The sequence below is a fragment of the Lissotriton vulgaris genome, chromosome 1_1, assembly GCF_964263255.1.
Source record: "Lissotriton vulgaris chromosome 1_1, aLisVul1.2, whole genome shotgun sequence".
NCBI classification, from domain to species: domain Eukaryota; kingdom Metazoa; phylum Chordata; class Amphibia; order Caudata; family Salamandridae; genus Lissotriton; species Lissotriton vulgaris.
This window is the reverse complement of record NC_141685.1, coordinates 604,528,033-604,552,647: the sequence shown is the minus strand read 5'-3', so window position 1 is coordinate 604,552,647 and position 24,615 is coordinate 604,528,033. Positions and strand designations below refer to the sequence as shown.

Below are 24,615 nucleotides of genomic sequence, written 5' to 3'. Positions count from 1 at the left end.
GTTGATCTTGGACCAAGTGATGTCAAAATCAATACGAATAATATTTAACCTTCCCCAGTACACTTCTCCAGCACAATTAAGGCTAGAGTTTGGCCTCCAAAGACAGCAATTAGCTTGAAAAGGAGCATATACCAAATGCTGGCACAAAATAAAGGGAGCAGAGGAAGGCTCTCCGAACTCATTCTTATGGAAGGAGCTAGAAAGAAAAAAAGACAGTCCTGCAATGAACTACCAGCAATAAGATCTCTTGCTTTACAAGATTTCTGGGGACTCAATGGGCCTCACAAAATCTTTAAGAAGCTAGTAAATAAAACAGTTAAGATACTATCTCTGGCGGAAGATAAGGCCACACTGACTAAGAGGGCCCACGGGTGGTGTGTTATTCAAAGTTATACTCTGCCACAAGCTTATTTGGGAACAGGGTTCTCAATAAAAATGAAGGAGTCTTATTTGAAATTGAGGATGGGCATCCTGCCCGTAAATCAGCACCTGCCACCTTGGGAACGTTCAGAAGCAAACATAAACTGCCGAACCTGTGGAGATTTTAAAGAGGATGTTCTGCATACACTGTGCAGCTGCTCAGCTTTAAAGAATGAGCAAAGACTTCTACTTAAACCACTGTGGAACCAAAGAGGAATACGAACATGCAGGCAAGCACTAATAGCCAGCTTTGATGGAAATTACACTCAGCTAGCATGTAGGCTAGTCCGATTTATGAATACTGCAAAAACTAAGTTAAATTTAACTACGAATTGACGATCCGATCGGTTAGGCTATTATTAGAAGTTCAATTAAGCTGCATAAAAGAGAATTCTGAAACGATGACTTAAGACTTTTATGCAGACTATTGTACTGATAGAGCAAACCAGCTTTATGCTTTAAGGTAGGGTGAGCGGATTTCAACAGCAGCTAATCTGGAATGTCTGGTTCGTTTATTGTATTTTTAATTTTGCTCAGAAATGGAATGTCATATGTACTTTTAACGATTTTATATCCTGTCTAATTGTATTCATGAGTAATTTTAATACTGACTAACTTGAATGAGTTTCCCATTGCAAGGATTTTAACTAATCACACAATAAATAATTTTTTTGTACCTTTTTACCAGTGTTAGCCTATAGGGGAGGTAGGCCTTGCTTCAGTAGTGAAAAATTAGTTTTAGAATATTTTATTACCAAGACATGTAAAAGTACATGTCCAACTTTTTAAATATACTTCCCCCTGCCCAATAGGCTTTTAGAATCTACCCTATGGGTGACTTATATGTATTTAAAAGGAATGTTTAGGCCTTGCAAGAGGTTTATTTTGCCAGGTCAAATGGTAGCTTAAAATTGGACGTAGGCCACAATAGCAGGCCTGAGACATGTTTAATGGGCTACTTAAGTGGCTGGCCCAATCAGTGCTGCAGGTCCACTAGTAACTTATAACTTACAGACCCTGAACACAGGGAGTTCTACATTACTCATGACTTACAAGTAAATTAAATTGGCCATTTGGGCATAAGCCAATGTTGCCATGTTTAAAGGAGAGAGCACAAGCACTTTAGCACCGGTAAAGGTTGCAGAGTCCCGAAGCCAGCAAAAACAAAGTCAGCAATAAATGCAAGCTAGAAGGCACAAATGTGGGGGAAAACCACACCACGGATGTCAGGTCCATCACCTATTTAACTCCTACTTTGACTTTCTGTAAAAAAAATATGAAAAAAGTTGATGCCAACTGGGTTCATCCCTTTCATTAAAATGCAGACTACAGAGAAGATTGAATGAGCGAAGTGCAATTTAAAAAAAATAACGAGCTGCCTGAATCAGTAATGGAGATAAATGAATTCGCAAAACATCGCCGCATATGTCGGCCTTATTGAATCCTGAACAATGCAAACCCCTGACGGTAGACAGTAGTTGAAAAAATAAAACCTCCTAAATATTTAGATAAGTATATTAATTCTTAAAAACTTTACGCATTAAGTAGGAACTACTCCCACTAGCCCAAAACAAAGGAAATGTTAGTTTAATTCGGACAGTGTATTGATGTATTTGACTGACTGCAACATTTACATGATAAACATATCACAGAAAGTAGAGGCTGTTTCCAAATATAATCTAATTTATTTGAAAGCCCAGCAAAATAGCCTTTATTTTTTCAGAACATACGGAAAATATGTAAGAAACGTATTAAAACTGGCAAAGGAGCCTAAACGTCTTTGTTGTATTTGGGTGATAATAAAGCCACTCAAGAGGCTCGTATAAAATCAGTGTACTCATTAAACTGATTTTTTATACTGAAGAATGAATGACCTGCATAGGAGAATATTTAAGGTGGAATTATTACTAGAGCTGCAGCGTGATGGCATCCTGAGAAATAGGGAGAGGCCGATAATGGCAATGTGAGAAAGAAAGGATTACGCAAGCAGAAATATTGCCTACCCTGGAAAGCTTCAGTATCAAAAGAACCTGAACGTACCATTTTCCACGTATCCAGGAACGTACAATGCATGATTTGCTTGCCTCCTAAATCCAAGTCTTGCAACTTTTTCTTTCCCTTGGACACGCACTTTTAAGCTGTACCGCCCATTCCCACTGAAGGATGTGAAATACTTTGAATATATACCATCATGTCTTGCAATATCAGCACCTTTGTGAAGAAGAAAAAGAAACAAACAAGATTAGACAAAACAGTCATTACTAGAGCTTTATTACTATTTCACAATCTATTCGGTGCTTAGGAAAAGAATCCTTAGCGCAGTTCAGAAAATTAAAAACACCAGGGTCCATTATAGGGTTAAAGTTCCTTCCTTTGTTGCTCAGATAAACTGAGAAATGAGATTCTGTTGAACCTGGGCATGCCAAATGCACTTCTTGCTTCCAATGAGAATGTTTAGGACCCTGTTTGTGTGGAGTGGTGTTTCGGCATGTTATTCTGTGGAAATATCACCCCTCATGATTATAGATCTTACCAGTCATGCCTAAATTCATGTAATTCTTCTCTCCCCTTTTCTCCTCCTTTTTCCCATGTAATGTATAAATGTATAGAATTGCGTTAAAAGGCAGTGTAATATTTAAAGACAACAATGACTATATTTTTGTCCTGATGATGATGCCCCTCATTTAACTTAGGCATCGAAACGTCGTCGACCAAAAAAACTCCTTACGCAATATGACATTTAAAATATTGTGAAATGCAATGGTGTGGTTATAACAATCTCTGTCTGTAACACTGACTACAAGTACACAGACCTATTTTTGCTTTGCTCCTTTTACCATTCTGTTCGTTGTTTTGTCTGAATGTTGTGGGTCACGGCTGTGCCCACTTGTTATTAATGTGTTCATTCAGTTTTATTAAGAAAATTGTTAAATAAATTCCTTGTCCGGCTGGACAAAAGACATAACACTTATCAGGTGTGTGATTATTAGCTCAGTATACCATTGTGTCCACGAGTAGGGACCACTGTTTTTTGTAGCAATTCTTACGTTTGGCACAAAAAAGCTTCCCTTTTAATTGCCCATCAGACCTTAAACCCCTCTGGTGTTCCTGTCAAAGCAGCCAGCAATCTGTGAGTTATCTTTGACTTTAATTTCTTCTTTATGCCACAAGCAACAATTAAAAATACACATCCGCCCCTCTATTAAATCTTCAAAATCCGCTCCATGATCTGCATACCTCATAGGAATAATTCAAGGTCTAGCGCTATCAAGACTATTTTACTGATCATCAATGTTCCTCAATGCCCCATTGAAGACTCTGATAAAAGTTCCAATGGTCCCACCTAAAACCGTAATTATAAAATTTTGGTTAGAAAAACATGAGCATACACCTCCTAGCATTCCAAAATAAAATGCAGCGCATCAAACTACAAATGTTATCAAATTATCTGTATCATCTGGAAGGCTGCACAGAATAAAGGCCCCAAGTAATTAACAAACCTATGCACAGAGACCCATGGGGCCTGAGAGCTGGGCTGTAAGATGGCCACAACAGTGTGAGACAGTGCTGGCCTGGAGTAATATTCATCTTTATTGCTCCACAGAGGGCTGCCATCATTAACCAGTGGCACTGGGTACTGCCTCGGCTGACATAGGGGTGCGGTCAATGGGGCCAAGGAGCTCGGCATGCTGGTTTGTGTAGGTTGTGCCATTGGATGTGTCCCTGCGGTGCTGCATTGGGTGGGAGGCCTGCCTCTGCTGACTGCTGCAGATGCCTGTAGAAGCTGCTGTTGAAGCCTGCAGTTGTCCTCCTGCCATGCAGTGCAGACGATGGAGCTTCCGCATGCAGGCAAGAGCCAAGTCTCACTGCAGGGCCCTCTTTGGAGGTAAGGGCAGACACATCTGGGCAATGCAAGGGAAGGTTGTGGTGGATCCTGGAGCTGACAGATCCATAGCTCGTGCTTATTCACTACCTTCATTGAGGCGGAGACAGACAGTGCAACACGCAGATGGGAAGGCACAGGACACACCCAAATTGTGACTCAGGGGTCTGCCCACGTTGTGGCCTGCTTGCTATCCCCGGGTGACTTGAGATAAAATAAAGCCCTTCACCAGCCACCACAAATATACAGGAACACGCTGGGATTCACTGGAGGAGGGGCCTTCCGTGCTGGTTGATCTATCAAGGTCTCCTTGTGCACCCTGTGAGGCCCGAGGAGAGGCTGGGCCTCTGCTGCTGCTCACTTAAACCTGGGATACTGCCATACCTGCATGAACAATATGCTATACACTGTTTTGCTACTTGGACTGGAGTGCTAGTGCATTTCTTGTATATCACAAGATCACTTAATGTGATGAGAGGTGTCTAATGTAGTCATGGAAATTTTGAAGGGTGCCTAATGACAGCTGTTGTACACATTTACAAAACATAATAAAGAGAAAAAAATATCCACACAGAATTCAGAAACAAGCCTACTATCCAACAAAAACACAAAGCTTTATATAATCCAGGGGAGAAATAAATGTCTAGGAGGAAAGCATCTCTCCACAGCAGGTATAGAATTATCTAACCCACAAACTCCTTTATGCAAAAATAACATTGCTCTGAAGACTTTCAAAGTCTACTTGAAAAAGCATGGGATAACAGATGCTGTCCTATGTTTTCTGAATCAGTTTGTGTTCCCTCTTTCACGCTATCTTTCCCGCTCTCTTTATTCCTTTTTTTCTGCTGCTTTGCACCTTGAAACTTGGTTATTATGACCTATCATGCACATAATAAATACATAAATACAAATATGGGCCATATGAGCATTGTGTTTTTGCGGTCAGAATTGGCCCAAATCACAGAATCTGGATGTTCTGGGCACAAAATGCTTTTTCATATGTACAAAGCACAAAGTGCGATTCAATATCCTGTTACTAAATCACTATTTGCGTTTAGCGATTCAGTATTTGGAAGGGGTGCATTTAGGGCGCCCCTCCCAAATACACATTCACAGTGCTATGTATGAATGTTGTGCAACTGAATAACAGTCACATACATTCATTTTTTACTGAAACTTCAAAGGAGGTGATAGCTATTCGCAAATAGGAAGGGGTCCCCAAGGGACCCCTTGCCTTTTGAGAACGCAGAAACTAATTTTTTTTTTAAGCATCCAGTGGTTTCACAGACCACTGCCTACTCTTAAAACACACAACCTAAACATTTAATTTTACTGTTTGGAATGCAACCAATTTACTTTATGGAAAACAAGATTGTATTATTAAAAAGCAATCACAGACATGGTGGTCTGCTGACCCCAGCAGGCAGGCAACCATCCCTCTAATGGCTGCAATTAGTTATGGGTCACAAAGAGCGGCCTAACGCATTAATATTCATAAACGTAAGTCGATTTGGAAACCCATTAAGAATCACTATTTGAGAAATCATTCTGTTGTAAATTTGGAATTGTGATTTCGTAATTGTGATTCGTAAAGGATAGCAATTAGGAAATCGCATTCCCTATATTCTGTAGATATGGCCCATAATCCTTAAATTAATAAAATGGAAACAATATGCTAAATGTGGGAAAAAATGTAATGTCTTAAACCACAAAACCTACACTTCCCACTGACAGCTTAAACATCAATCACAAGTGATTGTATAAAAGTGCAATGCAGAACCCTCAGTAATTATAGAGTCTAGATTTTAATGGGATATTACATGTGCTTGTAACTTCTTAAGAAAGGGTTTCAACATTAATACAAATAATCAGAAGCACCAGTTGAGTCCTTTTACCTTCTGTTATTTATGTTTAGGAACCATACAATGATCTTACAGTATTATTTTATTCTACTCTTTATACTGTATGCATTATATGTTACAACCAGTATTGCGATTGTAGCAGTTCATTTCTTATGCTTGAGAAAGAAGACTGTTCAATAAAACCTTTTTATTGAAAACGCCCGTGTACCTATTTCTCTGCACCTCTGATGAAACAAAGCATGCACGATTGACTGAGTGAAATATCTATCTATTGTTTTCACGACTCTGATGATACGTTTTACTTTGGTGAAACAAAGTTGTCATGTTTATGCGGTTGTCAGAAACAAATCCCTTCTTGTTTATTCGAGAAAGTTTCTAGTGACCTCTGAGCTAGCTGGCACTCACAGTTAAGTCTAATATATTTGATAGAGACCTAGTAGACCTCAGTCCTACGTCTAACCTATAGAATATATTATTCCAATGCGCAGAGCAGATTGGGAATATAGGAACTACACTACAGTATCTTCATGCTTTCTTAATCGGATTTGCATGTCTCTACTTATATATAGACAGTGTGAGATTAGAAGATATATATCCTGCTAGACATATCTAAGTTTCTACTTCTCTATATATGTATATAGTTGTTTATATTTAAATAGCAAAGCAATTGGAAAAAATAAAAAGCATAAATGTCAGAAGTGCAAAGCAGTGTTTCTCATTATATATAAAGCTAATAATCCTATAAATTACAAGACCCTCCCGGCATGTGCGGGCTTTGAAAGTTGGAAGCCCCAATTTTCTAGGGCATTTTTTGCTCAAGTCCATTTCACTTATAAATGCATTCCTAAAACCAGTGCAATAATGTGCCTATTAGTGTCAAATCTTCATTGTTAAAGACCAGTAGATGTTGCCACACCCAGGATAATGTGCTGCATGGCTAAATACTTATAAGGTCCCAAAGGAAAGACAGATTTTATTATAAATGCTTTTTTTATAAGCATGAATTTTTCTCGACAAATTTTTCAAAGCTCACATAACCCCATTAGAAAGCACTTGACTCAAATTATGTTCAGCCTGCAGTTTGAATAAGAAATTAAGCAATTTGAAATGTCTATGGGAAGTGAAGATGGATGAATTTAGCTATTAAATATTGTTTGAAATTTTGATCAAAGGTTGTGATTTACGCAGTCTATATTTAGGTGTATTTGTTCATGAAAAATATGTTTTTTCAATATATGTTTTAAATACAGCACCTTCAGATTAGTCAGGTTGAAGACTTCTACTCAGAATACTCCCTGTGATCTTGGCAAAGAAAGTAAGGTTCAACCAAGATTTACCTGGGAAAGTACTGTGTTTGTAAAGAAGTGGGTAGAAACACTTCTAAAAGCCTGGTTATCAATAACTAACATTAATACCTGTGGAAAGGCCAGAGAGGAAGCAGAGACAAGGTAGAGTATGTAAGTACAACAAAAGTAAGATATATTGAGTTTTATGGACTTCCTTTTCTCTCCATTTGTATGTATAACTTTAAATGAGATGCAGTAAAACAATATAAGAGCACATTAACATTCCTAAAAGTTACTCATCAGTAGCGAAGGAGCATTTTGTAGCTCATGTATGACTCCATACTGTTTTGTGTATTTTCTGACATTAGTAGTGTACCATACATCACATTTTTCTATTATGTGAAATCGAAGCCTTAAATACAGACCTGCACCATTATCCTTAAGTGACAAAATCACAGGTTCTCCAGTTTGTGGTTCAATAATAGCAGTAACGTTCGCCCCGATAACAGGTGAATATCCTTGGCTGACATCTGCATAGACAACCATTGGGGCTGGGAATGTATTAGTATCTTCGTTCATGTGGACTTTTACTGTTATTGGAGGATTGCTGTCATTGGCCTGATGAGTGGTGACTGTAAGTCCTATTATCTCGATGGGTGATTCTGTATTACAAACGCTGTAAATCCAATCACCAGCCTGTAAAGAAAAACATATTTTAATGTGCCTTCATTCAGCACACTTTTGTAAATGGTCATCTAAGTAACAATGAGAAGGGGGCACTCAACAAATGATACATTTTCTACTGAACAGACTTCACCAGGACTGCAAAGTGCGGTAACACCAGTGTTGCCTGAACATTATGCTCTTCTTACATAACTCAAGCTCAATATTTTTAAATTTTTCTTTATGTTTTTAGTATGTTGGAAAGCTGATGTGCAAGATCAGCCGGTATTAACATATTACCACCATATTTGTCTTACTCCAAAGAGTTTATACTCTTTGAGGTGTGAGTCTAATCTCAGCAGTACATCCTGTGTCTTACTTCTTGACTTAAGGGACTAATCGAAATCCAGATTCAATAAGGCTCCCTTTTTTTCAATGAAAACCTCAATGTTTTTCAGTATTTTCTGCCAGCTATATGTAAAGCATGTATTCGGTCACTCATCACGTGTTTTATGTCTCCTCAAGGGGATATGATAACCCAAATGCCTGGTAACATTGACCATGTTTGTTTACTGACACCATTTGATGAGCGGTCACCTACAACACTTCCAGGCCAGTTGAGAGACCATTATTTCAGATGATTGGATACCTTGCATCATAAAAGTAATTTTTCATAAATAATTCCTGTTTACTCAAATGAGATCACTTTGTGAGGCATCCCCGCTGAAACGTCTCTCAAGGTGCAACGCGATTAATTTGTTTGACAAGGGGGCCATTATTTGATGTTTTAGGGCTACGGCACAGGCGTTGTGATTGTGACTGACAGTCGCACAAATGAGCAGAGTCAAAATGACAGCAAAATTGATCCCAACAAAGGTGTAACAATATGTGAAGATCTCACAGACTTGATAGATACATATTATCTCCAGTAACTTCCTAGTAATTGTAGACACACCAACATTTGTATCTACATGTCATGGTGAGGTGAAAGTTCTTCTTGTGGTTATCAGTCTGCCAAAAACATTTCTAGTTTTCCGTGCTGTGCTTTGGTCTTTAATGTCAAGGTATTATGGTAAGTGGTAAATTTCTTGCATGTCTAAAGGGTAAAAAAAAGAAATAAAATTTCTATAGATGGCTAATTAGTGCTCCATCTTTTTTATTGGTAGATGGATGACAGGTATTCAGTGAAATACTGGATCATTTTTGGTTTGTAATAAACCTGAGAACTTTTCATCTTCTATGACACCAGGACTTTGTCCGTTTTGGGAGAGAATCCAGACTGAACAAGGAGCACTGACCCTTCCTTAAGACAGAATAACTTAACTGCAACATCCTGGACTGCTATTGAGCCTTCAGGGAGCCACACACAGGAAATGGCTGAGAGTACAGGGGCTCATGACTGCCACAATAGTAGCAGGATCCATCAATCCATCAACCTAAAGTTATAGATCCTATTGTCAGTGACACCACACATCAGGATGGTAGCATTAGTATGAAGGGACTACTAAAAAGGGAATCCCTGTAAGTTGGTGAGATAGCCATAGCTTAAGAAGGTAGGATGAAAGAACTGCTCCTGAGCTGAGGAAGCTTGCTGAAGCTGGTAAAGGGTCTCCTCAGAAAAATGTTATCTCGATAGCTGAAAACCTCATTTGCCTGTTTCCATCCTCAGTGAGATTCTTCCTTCAGCCTGTATTGGGAGAAAAAACTAGGGCTAGATTGACTCTGACTTGATCTTTTTGGTTCCAGGGACAATGTCCATCTGCCAAATGTATGCACAGAGCTCAACAATCAGTGAACATTTGGGCAAATCAGCTGCTATGATTCCAGTGGGTTCTAAGGAGTTCCGCAGGTCCCAGCTTTTCTTTTGCATGCAAATGTTACATGCTGCCCTATTCCAGCTTTGAATGGACATTGACCCCCTTAATTTGATGATCTTTCCTCTAACAAAAGCATGGAAAGGAAGGGATTAAGTCTGCAGATGGAGAACTAGTCTTTGGAGAAGTCCTGCATACCCAAGGCTCTGCAAAGATATCAATGCTGCAATTTATGTGAAACACTTGGGAACATTTTGATATTTAGAGCTTGATGGACTGCATTTATCATGAAATAGATATGTTAATCGATCTTCATCACTTTTTTTTAACAGTTTAAACTTGCTTGCATATGAAAGGGCATCCATCATTATGATAGACTTTTAAAGTCTCAACGTGTATTAGGAATTCATTTTCCCTTCTTCAGAAGTACTATTATATTCACGCCTACAAAAACAACTGAATCCAGTTTTTAATAAACATACATTTAATATTCAAGCATGTTTTAATGTTATACACAATATATTAAGGCTTTTCAAGAAGAATGATTATAGCACAGCACAACTATGTTTTTGGAACTGCAGGTCCTAAAGACACCAATGCAGAGTGAAGTTATTAATTGACAATTATTCCAAAGAGAGAGATGGAGATTCCACTGTTTCAGTTAATTAATGATGTGAACATAAATAATAAGACAGATTTCCTAGTTTTCTTTCATTCGGTGCGAGCATAAGATTGACTACACCCTGATGTCAGATTATAATCTGTCATAGTAAAAAGGCTTCTAGAGGCTGCTTGGCCAGGAAAGAGGATATGATGAAATAGAATTCAGGGGTCCCCCTACTGGGAGGGGAACACTCTAGTGCACAACGCAAGGACCGTAGTCTTATTCCATAAACAGATTAGTCAATGGTCTGAAAGTATGTATTTACATAAGTCTTTATTCTCTTGATATGAATATTTTTCTTGTGTTCATATTCATTTTTTTGTTTCAAAACTAACTAGTGTTATGGCACACTAGGTACATCCACATTAGTAATCCTCAACACAGATCCCGATGCATTTCGGGCCAGAGCCCTTTCTCAAGGGAATACTCTACAATAAAAAACATAGAATAGAACCAGAATCAGTATATGGGCATAAAAATGACCCTGGGTAAATCAGACTAGTGCATGCAAAAAATGGTAAAAAGATGGTGCGAAAAATAGAAGCCAAGTCACAGAAAAACGTGTAAAAATAGTGCAGGGAAGGAAGCTGAGCCACTCGAGAGATTAAAAAGGTGAATAAGGTGAAAAGCGAAAATCTGAAGTGATGCGGTAGTACACGAGACCGTATTAAGAGTGACATGCAGGATTTCTAAGTATGCTCAAACCCAAGAGTGAAAAACGTTAGGGCGCGCGTGTCCAAAGTCTAATGGTCAAATTCAAACGCGGGTGAAGACCTCGTGCTTTTAAGTTAAAAAGCGGGACAAGACTCCCCGGTTGTTACTTACTTAGTGAATGAGACAGAAGTGCCTCGCGGTGAACCGGCGAGACGGAGGTGCAGCCATCCAGTGAACGGGTGTGTGGATAGATATCGGAAATGGTGAACATAGAAGAGGGGTGTTGAAAACGCGAATAGTGAGAAAAACTGTAGAAATGAATAACGGACCATGCAGTGCAAGGGATAAACAAAAGATATCAGCCTCCATGATGGAATGGTCAAAAGGACGTAATAAAGCATGAGAGTAATGTAAACAAAGGTTCTTAGAGTGTCATAACAAAGAAACAGTTATAAATAACATAAAAATTCAATGCGATCATTCAACCCGTTGGGCGCCATCGTGGCAAGAAATCGGATCCAGTAGTTTTCTCGCTTTAGTAGATTGTTCTTGTTGTTCTGGGTGATTTCAACTTGTTCCAAAACCTGGAATTTTAGTTGAGCCACAGTGTGTCGGAATTCGGTGAAATGAGAAGCCACACTTGATTTAATGTTGTGGGTACGGATGTTACTTTTATGTTCTAAAATCCTGGTGCGGATTTTTCTCTCCGTGTGACCTACATAACATTTGCCACATGGACATTTGAGAAGGTAAATGACATTTTTTGAGTTGCAGGTGGCATTAACTTTGAGTCTGATGGAGTATCCTTTCATGGGGTGACATATGCTGTTACCCGTGATGCAATTGTTGCAGTTCGAACAGTTATGACAAGGTTTCAATCCCTTATATACCGTGATTTTGTCTTCTTGGTCACGTTTGCACAAAAGATCTTTCAAGTTTCTACCTCTCGTGTAGGTAAAAATAGGTGGTTGTTTGAAAAGACCCATGAAGTCTGGTTCTAGTGTCAGAATAGACCAATGTTTTCGAATGATGGCTTGAAATCGATTTGAAGTATTGGAATACTTGGATACCACGACCATCCGGTCAGATTGGACTTTGGGTTTTGGTTGCAGCAAGACAGACCTACTTTTTTTCTCACTTCTAGTCAATGCCAGATCCAAGATAGGTGGAGGGTATCCTCTAGCTTTTAAACGTTCAAGTGTGTGCTTCATTTGTATTTTGCATTGATCTTCCTTAGAGACTATGCGTTTGATGCGAAGTAGTTGTGCATAAGGGAGATTGTTCTTCAAACCAGGGCGGTGAAAACTCTTATAGTGGAGGGTAGAGTTTCTATCCGTGGATTTTCGGTATACTGTGGTGAACCATTCTCCTGCATTCCTGTGTATTTCCACATCAAGGTAATGGACTTGTCTTTCACTATGTTCCCATGTGAACTGTATTCTGGGATTGAAATGATTCCATGTGTCTAGAAAAATGTTTAGAGACTCAATGGTGCCCTCCCATAGGAGGAAAATGTCATCTATAAAGCGCAGGAATAATCTGCCATGTTCAAGCCAACTCATTTGGCTTAAAATGTAAGACTCCTCGAATTGCTGCATGTACAAATTAGCATAGCAAGGAGCTGCCGAATTTCCCATGGCGGTGCCGTTGAGTTGTAAAATCCACTTGTCTTTACCTGAGAAATAGCTGTGATAGAGTGTAAATATTGTAAGTTGCATGAGAAAAACTTTTAGATCAGCGTCTAGCTCAGAAGCAGATAAGGTGTTCTCAATGTATTCTATACCTCCGTCATGAGGGATGGAGGTGTAAAGTGAACAAACGTCCACCGTACACATTATGAGCTGAGTGTTTTTGAATTCATTCATGATGGGTTCAATTTTTAGGAGGAAATCTGTTGTGTCTTTCACATGTGATCTGGTGGCTTGAACAAAAGGTTGTAAATATCTGTCCAAGAATTTACCTATATTCTCATGTAGGCTACCTCTAGTCGACACTATGGGTCGAAATGGAGGATGCGTGGGATGCTTGTGCATTTTGCTTTATAGATGACATTTTCCTCCTATGGGAGGGCACCATTGAGTCTCTAAACATTTTTCTAGACACATGGAATCATTTCAATCCCAGAATACAGTTCACATGGGAACATAGTGAAAGACAAGTCCATTACCTTGATGTGGAAATACACAGGAATGCAGGAGAATGGTTCACCACAGTATACCGAAAATCCACGGATAGAAACTCTACCCTCCACTATAAGAGTTTTCACCGCCCTGGTTTGAAGAACAATCTCCCTTATGCACAACTACTTCGCATCAAACGCATAGTCTCTAAGGAAGATCAATGCAAAATACAAATGAAGCACACACTTGAACGTTTAAAAGCTAGAGGATACCCTCCACCTATCTTGGATCTGGCATTGACTAGAAGTGAGAAAAAAAGTAGGTCTGTCTTGCTGCAACCAAAACCCAAAGTCCAATCTGACCGGATGGTCGTGGTATCCAAGTATTCCAATACTTCAAATCGATTTCAAGCCATCATTCGAAAACATTGGTCTATTCTGACACTAGAACCAGACTTCATGGGTCTTTTCAAACAACCACCTATTTTTACCTACACGAGAGGTAGAAACTTGAAAGATCTTTTGTGCAAACGTGACCAAGAAGACAAAATCACGGTATATAAGGGATTGAAACCTTGTCATAACTGTTCGAACTGCAACAATTGCATCACGGGTAACAGCATATGTCACCCCATGAAAGGATACTCCATCAGACTCAAAGTTAATGCCACCTGCAACTCAAAAAATTTCATTTACCTTCTCAAATGTCCATGTGGCAAATGTTATGTAGGTCACACGGAGAGAAAAATCCGCACCAGGATTTTAGAACATAAAAGTAACATCCGTACCCACAACATTAAATCAAGTGTGGCTTCTCATTTCACCGAATTCCGACACACTGTGGCTCAACTAAAATTCCAGGTTTTGGAACAAGTTGAAATCACCCAGAACAACAAGAACAATCTACTAAAGCGAGAAAACTACTGGATCCGATTTCTTGCCACAATGGCGCCCAACGGGTTGAATGATCGCATTGAATTTTTATGTTATTTATAACTGTTTCTTTGTTATGACACTCTAAGAACCTTTGTTTACATTACTCTCATGCTTTATTACGTCCTTTTGACCATTCCATCATGGAGGCTGATATCTTTTGTTTTTCCCTTGCACTGCATGGTCCGTTATTCATTTATACAGTTTTTCTCACTATTCGCGTTTTCAACACCCCTCTTCTATGTTCACCATTTCCGATATCTATCCACACACCCGTTCACTGGATGGCTGCACCTCCGTCTCGCCGGTTCACCGCGAGGCACTTCTGTCTCATTCACTAAGTAAGTAACAACCGGGGAGTCTTGTCCCGCTTTTTAACTTAAAAGCACGAGGTCTTCACCCGCGTTTGAATTTGACCATTAGACTTTGGACACGCGCGCCCTAACGTTTTTCACTCTTGGGTTTGAGCATACTTAGAAATCCTGCATGTCACTCTTAATACGGTCTCGTGTACTACCGCATCACTTCAGATTTTCGCTTTTCACCTTATTCACCTTTTTAATCTCTCGAGTGGCTCAGCTTCCTTCCCTGCACTATTTTTACACGTTTTTCTGTGACTTGGCTTCTATTTTTCGCACCATCTTTTTACCATTTTTTGCATGCACTAGTCTGATTTACCCAGGGTCATTTTTATGCCCATATACTGATTCTGGTTCTATTCTATGTTTTTTATTGTAGAGTATTCCCTTGAGAAAGGGCTCTGGCCCGAAATGCATCGGGATCTGTGTTGAGGATTACTAATGTGGATGTACCTAGTGTGCCATAACACTAGTTAGTTTTGAAACAAAAAAATGAATATGAACACAAGAAAAATATTCATATCAAGAGAATAAAGACTTATGTAAATACATACTTTCAGACCATTGACTAATCTGTTTATGGAATAAGACTACGGTCCTTGCGTTGTGCACTAGAGTGTTCCCCTCCCAGTAGGGGGACCCCTGAATTCTATTGTTGACTCCCTACACCGCTTGGCCAGACGGTGTCAACTCTGGTTGCACACAACAACCTTTTACCTTGCTATCATTTGGAATATTCACGCTGTGCGAGCTCCCACTCATCTTTGAATTTCTACATTATCTGTCCTTGGACCTCAGCACGCGCTTCAGGATGAATTTTGATACTGTGTCAGGGATGACCGATCAAAAAGCAACCACTTTTGCATACACAATAGAAGATGCCAGTAAAATCTACAACTTAATTCAAGAAGAAGTTACCGCGCCTGGCAACACCCGCAGCGCGGAAAGTAACCTCAAGCAACTACTCTACCTTCTAAAAAAGGAATCCAACCAGAAACTTCATGCGAGCACCCTGATTCGGTACCATCGGGTACAACGGATCCCTCGTGGCCTGAGGGTCCCACTCAAACCACTTCTTTGCAAGAACAACATCCAATTTGTAGAACGTTGGTATTCGATATTGAATAAATGTTCCCTCGATCTTATTTTATTGATCGTAGAGGAACTTTCTAAATCATTGGAGGAACTAACCCGTGAGATAACAAACATCAAAAAAGAGCTGACCGATACCATGTCTGCTGAGGAATTGAATAAAATGTTGGAGGACATCAACATCCAACTGGACAAACATACTCGCGAAACACAGGAGAGAAAACTACGCAAATTCAAGAGGGACACCATAGACTATAAGCTCGGCGAGGTGTATACCTGGGCAGAGGTATACGCCCGCCGACGCTCTAACAAACCTTACAATCCTACATCAGCTACGGAAACATCATCTTCAGAAGATGACACCAGATCTCGAACAACCCGTACGACACCAAGTACAGATTCACAAACTCCGAGCACTTCCACTGATCTCTCTGTGCATTTTTTAGAATCAGGTCTGGATCAACAGAAAGATCCCGGGGGGGAAAAACCCGCAGAGGACATCGAAAAAACACCTCCTCAAACAAAGAAGAAACCCAAAGGCAGACGCTGAACACCCAAGACAATCTTGTTATCAACATCTCTTCAACTATTTTAACCAATGAAGAAATCAACATTCTACAAAAGGGTCAATCCTTTGTCCCCACCACCACCATTAACACATTGGAATTGGAGGTTAGCGCATTCAAACTCATTCGCAACATCCGCTTAAGACACTATTTCACGAACATCATTTCCACTCCCAGTGAAGAAGAGGACATGCTTAGAGGATTAAGACCACACAGTGTATTTCTGGCACCTCAAAGCCACAAAATCATAGATGCCTTTGAAAATCTTATCAAACAAGATATCTTGAAACTACCGTTCCAATCGACTATAAAAAGAGGAAACCTAACCCGTAAGGAGAGAAACATCTTGCAAAAATTGGCCAACGACAAGTCCATTACATTCCAAAATGCCGACAAAGGTGGTGCCCTGGTTGCTATGGACACCACTTTTTACGATCAAGCAATTGATCAACATATCAATGACAGGGCTACGTATGATCCCTTACCAGGTGATCCCACCAAAGAGTACTCACAAGATCTGACACTTATCATCAAGAATGCCTTTGATCAAGGAACAATCAACGAAAAAACTCGGAGATTTTTGACACCACTCAATCCCAAACCACCTACTCTATACATGCTTCCCAAAATGCACAAGCATCCCACGCATCCTCCATTTCGACCCATAGTGTCGACTAGAGGTAGCCTACATGAGAATATAGGTAAATTCTTGGACAGATATTTACAACCTTTTGTTCAAGCCACCAGATCACATGTGAAAGACACAACAGATTTCCTCCTAAAAATTGAACCCATCATGAATGAATTCAAAAACACTCAGCTCATAATGTGTACGGTGGACGTTTGTTCACTTTACACCTCCATCCCTCATGACGGAGGTATAGAATCCATTGAGAACACCTTATCTGCTTCTGAGCTAGACGCTGATCTAAAAGTTTTTCTCATGCAACTTACAATATTTACACTCTATCACAGCTATTTCTCAGTTAAAGACAAGTGGATTTTACAACTCAACGGCACCGCCATGGGAAATTCGGCAGCTCCTTGCTATGCTAATTTGTACATGCAGCAATTCGAGGAGTCTTACATTTTAAGCCAAATGAGTTGGCTTGAACATGGCAGATTATTCCTGCGCTTTATAGATGACATTTTCCTCCTATGGGAGGGCACCATTGAGTCTCTAAACATTTTTCTAGACACATGGAATCATTTCAATCCCAGAATACAGTTCACATGGGAACATAGTGAAAGACAAGTCCATTACCTTGATGTGGAAATACACAGGAATGCAGGAGAATGGTTCACCACAGTATACCGAAAATCCACGGATAGAAACTCTACCCTCCACTATAAGAGTTTTCACCGCCCTGGTTTGAAGAACAATCTCCCTTATGCACAACTACTTTGCATCAAACGCATAGTCTCTAAGGAAGATCAATGCAAAATACAAATGAAGCACACACTTGAACGTTTAAAAGCTAGAGGATACCCTCCACCTATCTTGGATCTGGCATTGACTAGAAGTGAGAAAAAAAGTAGGTCTGTCTTGCTGCAACCAAAACCCAAAGTCCAATCTGACCGGATGGTCGTGGTATCCAAGTATTCCAATACTTCAAATCGATTTCAAGCCATCATTCGAAAACATTGGTCTATTCTGACACTAGAACCAGACTTCATGGGTCTTTTCAAACAACCACCTATTTTTACCTACACGAGAGGTAGAAACTTGAAAGATCTTTTGTGCAAACGTGACCAAGAAGACAAAATCACGGTATATAAGGGATTGAAACCTTGTCATAACTGTTCGAACTGCAACAATTGCATCACGGGTAACAGCATATGTCACCCCATGAAAGGATACTCCATCAGACTCAAAGTTAATGCCACCTGCAACTCAAAAAATGTCATTTACCTTCTCAAATGTCCATGTGGCAAATGTTATGTAGGTCACACGGAGAGAAAAATCTGCACCAGGATTTTAGAACATAAAAGTAACATCCGTACCCACAACATTAAATCAAGTGTGGCTTCTCATTTCACCGAATTCCGACACACTGTGGCTCAACTAAAATTCCAGGTTTAGGAACAAGTTGAAATCACCCAGAACAACAAGAACAATCTACTAAAGCGAGAAAACTACTGGATCCGATTTCTTGCCACGATGGCGCCCAACGGGTTGAATGATCGCATTGAATTTTTATGTTATTTATAACTGTTTCTTTGTTATGACACTCTAAGAACCTTTGTTTACATTACTCTCATGCTTTATTACGTCCTTTTGACCATTCCATCATGGAGGCTGATATCTTTTGTTTATCCCTTGCACTGCATGGTCCGTTATTCATTTCTACAGTTTTTCTCACTATTCGCGTTTTCAACACCCCTCTTCTATGTTCACCATTTCCGATATCTATCCACACACCCGTTCACTGGATGGCTGCACCTCCGTCTCGCCGGTTCACCGCGAGGCACTTCTGTCTCATTCACTAAGTAAGTAACAACCGGGGAGTCTTGTCCCACTTTTTAACTTAAAAGCACGAGGTCTTCACCCGCGTTTGAATTTGACCATTAGACTTTGGACACGCGCGCCCTAACGTTTTTCACTCTTGGGTTTGAGCATACTTAGAAATCCTGCATGTCACTCTTAATACGGTCTCGTGTACTACCGCATCACTTCAGATTTTCGCTTTTCACCTTATTCACCTTTTTAATCTCTCGAGTGGCTCAGCTTCCTTCCCTGCACTATTTTTACACGTTTTTCTGTGACTTGGCTTCTATTTTTCGCACCATCTTTTTACCATTTTTTGCATGCACTAGTCTGATTTACCCAGGGTCATTTTTATGCCCATATACTGATTCTGGTTCTATTCTATGTTTTTTATTGTAGAGTATTCCCTTGAGAAAGGGCTCTGGCCCGAAATGCATCGGGATCTGTGTTGAGGATTACTAATGTGGATGTACCTAGTGTGCCATAACACTAGTTAGTTTTGAAACAAAAAAATGAATATGAACACAAGAAAAATATTCATATCAAGAGAATAAAGACTTATGTAAATACATACTTTCAGACCATTGACTGATCTGTTTATGGAATAAGACTACGGTCCTTGCGTTGTGCACTAGAGTGTTCCCCTCCCAGTAGGGGGACCCCTGAATTCTATTGTTGACTCCCTACACCGCTTGGCCAGATGGTGTCAACTCTGGTTGCACACAACAACCTTTTACCTTGCTATCATTTGGAATATTCACGCTGTGCGAGCTCCCACTCATCTTTGAATTTCTACATTATCTGTCCTTGGACCTCAGCACGCGCTTCAGGATGAATTTTGATACTGTGTCAGGGATGACCGATCAAAAAGCAACCACTTTTGCATACACAATAGAAGATGCCAGTAAAATCTACAACTTAATTCAAGAAGAAGTTACCGCGCCTGGCAACACCCGCAGCGCGGAAAGTAACCTCAAGCAACTACTCTACCTTCTAAAAAAGGAATCCAACCAGAAACTTCATGCGAGCACCCTGATTCGGTACCATCGGGTACAACGGATCCCTCGTGGCCTGAGGGTCCCACTCAAACCACTTCTTTGCAAGAACAACATCCAATTTGTAGAACGTTGGTATTCGATATTGAATAAATGTTCCCTCGATCTTATTTTATTGATCGTAGAGGAACTTTCTAAATCATTGGAGGAACTAACCCGTGAGATAACAAACATCAAAAAAGAGCTGACCGATACCATGTCTGCTGAGGAATTGAATAAAATGTTGGAGGACATCAACATCCAACTGGACAAACATACTCGCGAAACACAGGAGAGAAAACTACGCAAATTCAAGAGGGACACCATAGACTATAAGCTCGGCGAGGTGTATACCTGGGCAGAGGTATACGCCCGCCGACGCTCTAACAAACCTTACAATCCTACATCAGCTACGGAAACATCATCTTCAGAAGATGACACCAGATCTCGAACAACCCGTACAACACCAAGTACAGATTCACAAACTCCGAGCACTTCCACTGATCTCTCTGTGCATTTTTTAGAATCAGGTCTGGATCAACAGAAAGATCCCGGGGGGGAAAAACCCGCAGAGGACATCGAAAAAACACCTCCTCAAACAAAGAAGAAACCCAAAGGCAGACGCTGAACACCCAAGACAATCTTGTTATCAACATCTCTTCAACTATTTTAACCAATGAAGAAATCAACATTCTACAAAAGGGTCAATCCTTTGTCCCCACCACCACCATTAACACATTGGAATTGGAGGTTAGCGCATTCAAACTCATTCGCAACATCCGCTTAAGACACTATTTCACGAACATCATTTCCACTCCCAGTGAAGAAGAGGACATGCTTAGAGGATTAAGACCACACAGTGTATTTCTGGCACCTCAAAGCCACAAAATCATAGATGCCTTTGAAAATCTTATCAAACAAGATATCTTGAAACTACCGTTCCAATCGACTATAAAAAGAGGAAACCTAACCCGTAAGGAGAGAAACATCTTGCAAAAATTGGCCAACGACAAGTCCATTACATTCCAAAATGCCAACAAAGGTGGTGCCCTGGTTGCTATGGACACCACTTTTTACGATCAAGCAATTGATCAACATATCAATGACAGGGCTACGTATGATCCCTTACCAGGTGATCCCACCAAAGAGTACTCACAAGATCTGACACTTATCATCAAGAATGCCTTTGATCAAGGAACAATCAACGAAAAAACTCGGAGATTTTTGACACCACTCAATCCCAAACCACCTACTCTATACATGCTTCCCAAAATGCACAAGCATCCCACGCATCCTCCATTTCGACCCATAGTGTCGACTAGAGGTAGCCTACATGAGAATATAGGTAAATTCTTGGACAGATATTTACAACCTTTTGTTCAAGCCACCAGATCACAACAATGTGTGAAAGACACAACAGATTTCCTCCTAAAAATTGAACCCATCATGAATGAATTCAAAAACACTCAGCTCATAATGTGTACGGTGGACGTTTGTTCACTTTACACCTCCATCCCTCATGACGGAGGTATAGAATCCATTGAGAACACCTTATCTGCTTCTGAGCTAGACGCTGATCTAAAAGTTTTTCTCATGCAACTTACAATATTTACACTCTATCACAGCTATTTCTCAGTTAAAGACAAGTGGATTTTACAACTCAACGGCACCGCCATGGGAAATTCGGCAGCTCCTTGCTATGCTAATTTGTACATGCAGCAATTCGAGGAGTCTTACATTTTAAGCCAAATGAGTTGGCTTGAACATGGCAGATTATTCCTGCGCTTTATAGATGACATTTTCCTCCTATGGGAGGGCACCATTGAGTCTCTAAACATTTTTCTAGACACATGGAATCATTTCAATCCCAGAATACAGTTCACATGGGAACATAGTGAAAGACAAGTCCATTACCTTGATGTGGAAATACACAGGAATGCAGGAGAATGGTTCACCACAGTATACCGAAAATCCACGGATAGAAACTCTACCCTCCACTATAAGAGTTTTCACCGCCCTGGTTTGAAGAACAATCTCCCTTATGCACAACTACTTTGCATCAAACGCATAGTCTCTAAGGAAGATCAATGCAAAATACAAATGAAGCACACACTTGAACGTTTAAAAGCTAGAGGATACCCTCCACCTATCTTGGATCTGGCATTGACTAGAAGTGAGAAAAAAAGTAGGTCTGTCTTGCTGCAACCAAAACCCAAAGTCCAATCTGACCGGATGGTCGTGGTATCCAAGTATTCCAATACTTCAAATCGATTTCAAGCCATCATTCGAAAACATTGGTCTATTCTGACACTAGAACCAGACTTCATGGGTCTTTTCAAACAACCACCTATTTTTACCTACACGAGAGGTAGAAACTTGAAAGATCTTTTGTGCAAACGTGACCAAGAAGACAAAATCACGGTATATAAGGGATTGAAACCTTGTCATAACTGTTCGAACTGCAACAATTGCATCACGGGTAACAGCATATGTCACCCCATGAAAGGATACTCCATCAGACTCAAAGTTAATGCCACCTGCAACTCAAAAAATGTCATTTACCTTCTCAAATGTCCATGTGGCAAATGTTATGTAGGTCACACGGAGAGAAAAATCTGCACCAGGATTTTAGAACATAAAAGTAACATCCGTACCCACAACATTAAATCAAGTGTGGCTTCTCATTTCACCGAATTCCGACACACTGTGGCTCAACTAAAATTCCAGGTTTTGGAACAAGTTGAAATCACCCAGAACAACAAGAACAATCTACTAAAGCGAGAAAACTACTGGATCCGATTTCTTGCCACGATGGCGCCCAACGGGTTGAATGATCGCATTGAATTTTTATGTTATTTATAACTGTTTCTTTGTTATGACACTCCAAGAACCTTTGTTTACATTACTCTCATGCTTTATTACGTCCTTTTGACCATTCCGTCATGGAGGCTGATATCTTTTGTTTATCCCTTGCACTGCATGGTCCGTTATTCATTTCTACAGTTTTTCTCACTATTCGCGTTTTCAACACCCCTCTTCTATGTTCACCATTTCCGATATCTATCCACACACCCGTTCACTGGATGGCTGCACCTCCGTCTCGCCGGTTCACCGTGAGGCACTTCTGTCTCATTCACTAAGTAAGTAACAACCGGGGAGTCTTGTCCCGCTTTTTAACTTAAAAGCACGAGGTCTTCACCCGCGTTTGAATTTGACCATTAGACTTTGGACACGCGCGCCCTAACGTTTTTCACTCTTGGGTTTGAGCATACTTAGAAATCCTGCATGTCACTCTTAATACGGTCTCGTGTACTACCGCATCACTTCAGATTTTCGCTTTTCACCTTATTCACCTTTTTAATCTCTCGAGTGGCTCAGCTTCCTTCCCTGCACTATTTTTACACGTTTTTCTGTGACTTGGCTTCTATTTTTCGCACCATCTTTTTACCATTTTTTGCATGCACTAGTCTGATTTACCCAGGGTCATTTTTATGCCCATATACTGATTCTGGTTCTATTCTATGTTTTTTATTGTAGAGTATTCCCTTGAGAAAGGGCTCTGGCCGGAAATGCATCGGGATCTGTGTTGAGGATTACTAATGTGGATGTACCTAGTGTGCCATAACACTAGTTAGTTTTGAAACAAAAAAATGAATATGAACACAAGAAAAATATTCATATCAAGAGAATAAAGACTTATGTAAATACATACTTTCAGACCATTGACTAATCTGTTTATGGAATAAGACTACGGTCCTTGCGTTGTGCACTAGAGTGTTCCCCTCCCAGTAGGGGGACCCCTGAATTCTATTGTTGACTCCCTACACCGCTTGGCCAGACGGTGTCAACTCTGGTTGCACACAACAACCTTTTACCTTGCTATCATTTGGAATATTCACGCTGTGCGAGCTCCCACTCATCTTTGATATGATGAAATAAACATAAACATGTGAATTGCTTGGAATACGCCATATTATGAACTTCTGGTGAAAGGGATGGCAGAAGTTTCTGGAGTAATGGATTGAAATTGTGATTAACGATTGTTTGAACCTGAAAATGCATAGAACCTGAAAATTCTTACAATTACTGTACAGAGGAAACGCAGACGCAGGTTCTTTGGTGTGATATTTCTTGTTACAGCAAGATGTTAGCTTTTCTCCAGACTTTAGAAAGATATCAATCGCCGACACGTGTTTCGTCGTGTGCGGGTGAGTCAAACACGACTATTCAGGGCTCACATTCCAATCCACAGTGTGGTTGGAGTAAGTCTGGGTCTTTACAAGCTCAGTTTCAGGCAATGGGTATTCTGTGTATTCATACACAGACGAGGCTGGTTGATAAAGTGATCAGTGGTAGTATAGGAATGGAGTACTCAAATCCCATTGGTAATCTTGTATATATAGTATAGCGCTGTATCCCGCTATGCCGTCAGGCGGGGAGCCGGGAGGGGATTCTCGTTACGTGCCAAATTGAGGAAACGAGTTTGTATCCTCTGAGGCGGTGTGCCGCTTCAGGCAATCCCTCCTCTGTTTGTTCCCGGCGGTCGTCTCTCGTGTACTTTATCAACCAGCCTCGTCTGTGTATGAATACACAGAATACCCATTGCCTGAAACTGAGCTTGTAAAGACCCAGACTTACTCCAACCACACTGTGGATTGGAATGTGAGCCCTGAAGAGTCGTGTTTGACTCACCCGCACACGACGAAACACGTGTCGGCGATTGATATCTTTCTAAAGTCTGGAGAAAAGCTAACATCTTGCTGTAACAAGAAATATCA

At 40.3% G+C, this 24,615-nt stretch overlaps 1 protein-coding gene across 1 annotated transcript in view; it reads right to left on the bottom strand.

Moving 5' to 3' along the window:
- The window catches only part of LOC147747552 (calcium-activated chloride channel regulator 1-like), a 371,942-nt gene that overhangs the window by 50,964 nt on the left and 296,363 nt on the right, over positions 1–24,615 (bottom strand). The window contains exons 11-12 of the mRNA XM_086954114.1: positions 7,877–8,147; positions 2,461–2,631 (exon numbers count right to left, since the gene is read on the bottom strand). Of these exons, the coding sequence (XP_086810240.1) occupies positions 2,461–2,631; positions 7,877–8,147 (442 nt within the window). The remainder of the gene's footprint in view (positions 1–2,460; positions 2,632–7,876; positions 8,148–24,615) is intronic.